This window comes from Pteropus alecto, unplaced genomic scaffold (assembly GCF_000325575.1).
Source record: "Pteropus alecto unplaced genomic scaffold, ASM32557v1 scaffold114, whole genome shotgun sequence".
Lineage (NCBI taxonomy): Eukaryota > Metazoa > Chordata > Mammalia > Chiroptera > Pteropodidae > Pteropus > Pteropus alecto.
The window spans coordinates 2,481,643-2,487,642 of record NW_006435793.1 but is presented as its reverse complement, the minus strand read 5'-3'; the positions used below and the strand labels follow the sequence as shown (position 1 = coordinate 2,487,642).

Sequence of the window (6,000 nt, the reverse complement as noted above, 5' to 3'; positions counted from 1 at the left end):
TCTGGGGTGGGAAGAAGACATCATTGTATACCTTTTTAGATAGAAATTTTGCCCTGTACATGCATTAAAACAACAACAACTCTAGTTTAATAAGAGAGAGATAGCTAGTAGTCTGATCTATTATTAATTATTGTTAATAAAATAAATGATTTTTTTAAATGAGAAGAAAAGCTCATGAATTCATTGAGAATTTTTAAATTCCTGTTTTATTTTTTTCCCTACCCTATATTTCTATACCATATACATTTAACAGCAATCTTGCATTCAGTCAAGGTGCTCTTTTAGAATGCTGATATAGAATTTTAAAATTCCTTCAAATCCTTATTTGGTTAAGCTTTGCATTATATGGCATTTGTATTTGTCTAGAGACCTGTTCTTATTGAAACACTTGTTAAGAGAAGCCCTTTAGAACTGACTTTCTGAAACTTGCCATATTATAATGACCCTTTGAAGGGATGTATTTATCAAAATATTACTTCAATTGTAGAGGCATGAAACTAGAACCTTTGTGGTTTTGGCTCATTTATAACTAAACCAAGTCAGCAGATTAACTACAAAGACAACTACAAAACCAACAAAATTCAGATTAATACGGTTATTCATTCTGACAGATGATGTTTAGGAAAAAATAGCCTTAGGTCTGATTTCGTTTTACATCTGTTTTTGTATTTTAACTTCAGTGATACTAAAAGCTGCAAGTGCCCATTCTCTTATGTTGTGTACGGTGGTATCAATGACTTCAAGGCTTTGTAAGTTTAGGATAATCAGACCTCGTACCTAAGCAAAACACTTGCCAGCAAGCATTCCTCAAATACCAATTTAATGCGATGTCTACTGTCGTGTTCACTTGAGATAAGGTTAACATTATGACATTACTGAAATCTTTATTAAATGGTTCTCTAAACCAATTAATGCTGGAGTGGGAATGGGAAAATGTCATTGCATACTTACATCCACATTTGCTGCTAATGAACTTTTGCAAATTATACTACAAAGATAGGACCCATGTAATATTTGTAGTATATATATATATATGGTATTGGCTGTTAGCTGTTGGCTTTTGAATATATCATGCCTGTATTGCCATAGGCTCTGATGATTCCAGTTTCCTGTATTTTTTCATTCTTCCAGTTATAATTACTTTGAAACCTTTGCTCATACAGTGTGCTATGAGGATATTTGGCCTGAGGGGATCCTAACACTGCTAAAGCAGCAGCAGTGAAACCCTACTTACAGTACTTGCTTAGGCGGTGGTTGCACATGATCTAGAATGTTTATTATTCATTTTAGATTATCTTTTAAATGAAAATATTTTTTAAAATTTCTACACAATTCTTAGACTACCCTCCTTCTCCTGACATATTTGTGACCTCCTGCTTTAGCAAACATTTTTTCTGATCACTACCTCAGAGGCTAGGATTCAAAGATAGGGGGAAGAAAACCAAAAACCTTGTCCCTTCTTAATGTAATGAGAGACTTGAATAGCAAACTATGGATTGATTCGTGCTATCCTAAAGGTATGCTAAGAGGCTGTGGGAACATATTGAAAGGAGCTGACCAGTTATCTTAAGAGTAGAGGTGATGTTTAGAGCACGTCATGGAAAAGATATTATTTGAATAGAGCTCCAAAGGATGGGGCTGGGAGCAGTTAAACAAGGTAATAAAAGACATGATTATCATAATGGTGAGATGTGTGTGGCCCTAGATGGCATTTGTAATCTAAGTGGTAAATTGGAACCCAAAAGTAAAAGTTTCGTTAGATCAGGTGTTTAACTATTACTTTATATACTCTAAGGAAGCCGTGAAAATCTTGGAACTGGGAAAGCAGTCATGGCAGTATTTTTTTTTATATATAGCAATTACCACATCATATTGTACTGTTCTCCTTCACTAGTCTTTGGAGTGCTCCAAGGGCCATGAGTTATTAATCTTTGTATACTAAGCTTTTGAGAGAGTAACTGATAAAGCTAATGCTTAGAAAACATTAATTGAATGAGTAAAGAGGATCCGGGAGGGAATGATGACATTCTCTTATTGTAGTGGTTTTAATCTTTTGTGGGTGACAGTCCCCTTTGTGGTTCTCTTGAAAGCTATGAACCTTCTTGAAAATGCAAATACACACAACATTTGGCCTACAGTTTTATGGGATTGATGTCCCTCTGAAGTCAGTTCATGGGTTCCTGGTTCAGAATGCCTCCTTAGGAAATTATACCCAGGGAACTATTAATCACCAGCAAACCTCACCACAAACAATTGTTGTCTCTTAACTGTCTTAAATATGTTAGATTATGATTGTGTCTCTTTCTTATACTTTTCTTGAGTTTTCTTTGTGATTGGGAGGCATTCATTCAAACAACCATGAAGAAAGAATAAATGTTTTTATAATGATTAAGGTAAAACTTTTCTGGTCTATGAAGATAAGTAGACAAGTGTGCTAAGAAGCAGCTGCTTGAGGAGATACTGACATTCCTGGGTTTGGGTTTAGCAAGTGAGTTGGGGTCCCCAAATTGAGTTGGGGACCACTCAATTTCAGGCTGCGATTTGCTAGCAGGACTTGTAGAACTCAGAAAAGCTGCTATACTCATAGGTTATGGTTTATTACAGTGGAAGGATACATATTAAAATCATCAAAAGAAAAAGGCACATGGGGAAAGTGCAGGAGAAAGCAGGTGCTAGCTTCCAGGCGTCCTCTCTCTGTAGTAGCATAGGTGCACGCCGTAGCTCAGCAGTGATGTGACAGCACTTGCTAAGTGATACCGACTAGAAGCTCACTGAATGAAGTCTTGATGACCAGGTTTTTATTAGGGCTCAGTCACATAGACTTGCAGCATTCTTATCTGAGAATATTCCAAGGGCTCAGAGCTCATCCCCTAGGAACTGGCCAAGGGTCAGTCCTGAAGACAAGCTGTTCTTGGAAATGTGTAGGATTTGAGCAACTCAGGCCTGCTGAGTTAACCCTTTCTTGTACAGCAGTTTGGCTGTTCAGTGACTTAGCTTTCTACTGGCCTGCTTGTCTGCTTTTTTTCTAGATACATAATTTCTTTAGTCTAATCATAAGTGGCCTTTCCACATACCTAGACTTTTTTGTTGTTGTTGTTCAACCAGTAATTGGAAAGTTTGCCTGGACTTAAATAAACGTGCCTTGCAGTTTCATGAGATCATAATGAAATGCAAGTGCCTATTTTGTCATTCATTCAATGAGTATTTTTTGAATGCTGCTGTATAACCAGACTTAGTGCTAAATGTGGATTTACAAAAATGATTACTATGAAGCTTAGAGTTTCATAGGGGAGAGAAAAACAAAAATAACAATTTTGGCAAACAGTGTGTACTTTGGGAGCAGTTACCTTCTTGGAGAGCATGGAGGAGGCATGTTTGTTGTGTGTATAGAAAGGTGTTGGTGATAATTAGAGTAAGACTTCCCTAAAGAGGTCATTCCGTGAGTTGAGCCATAAAAATCAAATAGATACAAGTGGGCATGGAGGTGGTGTTTCTCCAGTCATTTCTGCAGCCAGCTTGCCTGTGTGGTTGGAGCGTATATATATTGTTGCTGATGCAGTCTCCTTGGCTTACTGAGAAGGTAGCCTAATCCTAACTAGATAAATGTCTTTCTCAGGGTTTGTACAAGAGAAAAGAGTGGCTCAATACAAATCTATTTCTGTTACTTTATTACCATAAATACATCCAAATGACAGTTCTAACCTACAGCAGAAGTAGTATTTTCACACATTGTTCCCTAATGGGGGAGTATGTAAATGCGTAGTTCTGAGCTAATAAGTATAACCATTAAAAATTTAAATGTACTTTGTTTCAAATGGGCGGACAAACGCTTGCCTTACCTAGATGAAATTGGACATAACTTTACTTACTTGAAAGCAAAAAAGTTTTAGCAAAAAACCTGAATTTTAAAAAAGTCTAAATTTTATATTGCCTTCTACATATATGTGTGCTTCTCAACAGGATTTGGAACTTCGCAGAGTAACAAAAAGTTTTGTTGGTTACAGTGTAAAAAATTATAATAGATTCAAGAATGTATTATGGTGAATATGAGATAATTTCTAATTGTTAATCCTGAGAACTTTTTCTAATAAAATCTTGTTCTCTTTTTCCAGCATTACAGTGTTTCTGCCAACTTTGCACAAAAGATAATTTTACTTGTGTCACAGATGGGCTCTGCTTTGTCTCTGTCACAGAGACCACAGATAAAATTATACACAATAGCATGTGTATAGCTGAAATTGACCTAATTCCTCGAGATAGGCCATTTGTATGTGCACCGTCTTCAAAAATGGGGTCTGTTACTACAACATACTGCTGCAGTCAGGACCACTGCAATAAAATAAAACTCCCAACTGGCGGTAAGTTGTTATGTAATTTTCTTTTTGATACTACAAGAAAAGCTCTTAGACTATGATTTTAGAACTTGAAGAGATCTTAAAAATCGTCTACCCCAACTTGTACAGTTTAGATGCAAGAAAGAACTTGTCCATAGTTGTAGATAAGACTCCTGGGTGTTTTGTTGTTTGAGAAGATGATTGCATGATAGCTGAGGTCTATTATGCCTAAAAGGGTAGCTTCTTAAAAGTGAATTCTGACAAAGCCCACTGCAGCAGTATGTCCTCAGAGTGTTACTATGTTGTCCTCGGAGTGAATTTCTTCTTCCTTGTATAATACTGCAGTCTTTTAAAGCAATCAGTAATGGGTGGGAATTGAGAGTAGCACTAAACAGTCCCAAAGCCTTCATTTTGTAATTTTGCCATGCCTTATAATCTTTACGTTTGAATTATTATATGATTTCTAGATTTTTGATCTTGTATCATATTTTACATTTTAAAATGTCCTGGCAGAGCCAGGAATTTCAAGGATAATCTTAAGATTAGAATAATTTTAAGGTTCTAGTTTGAGATGTCAGTCCGAGCATATGTACCTAACTCTTCTATCACTTTCCTCAAACTGTAATAATCAAAGGAAACAAAAATGGGGGAATCTGTGTTAACATTTGCAGAATTAATGGAAGAGTACTGTCCCCATGCCTACTGTTGTGAGGAACTTCTGCAATTTATAGTGCAGATGGCCTCAGACTACTGAAGAGTTGATTAACCATATGAAAAGAAGTAAGTGAAAGGACCTCTTACAAATCCCACCAATCCCTTAGCTGAGGAGCTGGGGCAAGGCCACAGGGGCAAACTCTCAGTTCTCCTTTAGGAAGCACCTGGTTTCAGTACTCAGAGGGGCAGACCACAGTGCTCACTTTCCACTCAGAGTTGGTCCAGGCATGCTAATTATGTAGGAAGCAGTGTTGTAGCTTAGAGGAAAAGGGCCAGTCCTACCAGTTACAGGCAGGCGTCCACCTAGTGCAGGTGATAACAGCAAAGTAAAACTGAGTCTGCAGTATGACAAGGCAGCTCCCTGGGATCAGACTCTGTCACTGTTAATTTTCCTGACTTTTATGTAGGCATTTGCAATTTTAATAAGACAATATGATAATTCTAGAATTCCCCATTTCCATTGTTTGGGCTTGAAATATCTGAATGGAAACTCACAAAAGCTTTGAAGGACTCACTTCATTTTTAATGCTAAACATACATAAATCTCTTATTCCCAGGTCCTTGATACATAAACATTTTTTTTTTTAAAAAATGACCAAATGAAAAGATTTAGTGGTTCAAAAGAAGTAAATGGAACTGGATAAATCAGAGTAGATGTCATCTTTTGAAATAAACTTACCATATGAAGGACTTTCAGACAGTCCAAGGTCTATTTTCAGTTGTTCACTATGAAAATGAGAACATTTCACAGTTGGTAAAGATTGCTTTCAGATAAAAAGCTCCATTGATGAATTATTTTTCAAAATGCAGTATTGAAAGTGAACAGCAGACTGGATACTGTAATTTTATAGTCAAGTGTGAGACAAGCTTAAGGCAAGATAAGCTTGAGAAATTGTTACAATTCAGAGAAAAAGACAGTTGGTGAGCAAATTAAGCTATATAGAGGACAGAT

At 36.5% G+C, this 6,000-nt stretch overlaps 1 protein-coding gene across 3 annotated transcripts in view; it reads left to right on the top strand.

Moving 5' to 3' along the window:
- The window catches only part of TGFBR1 (transforming growth factor beta receptor 1), a 34,282-nt gene that overhangs the window by 6,971 nt on the left and 21,311 nt on the right, over positions 1 to 6,000 (top strand). For all 3 annotated transcript variants that reach the window (XM_025046529.1, XM_025046530.1, XM_006911539.3), the window contains exon 2: positions 4,113 to 4,358. In XM_025046529.1, the coding sequence (XP_024902297.1) occupies positions 4,223 to 4,358 (136 nt within the window). In that variant the 5' untranslated portion in view covers positions 4,113 to 4,222. The remainder of the gene's footprint in view (positions 1 to 4,112; positions 4,359 to 6,000) is intronic.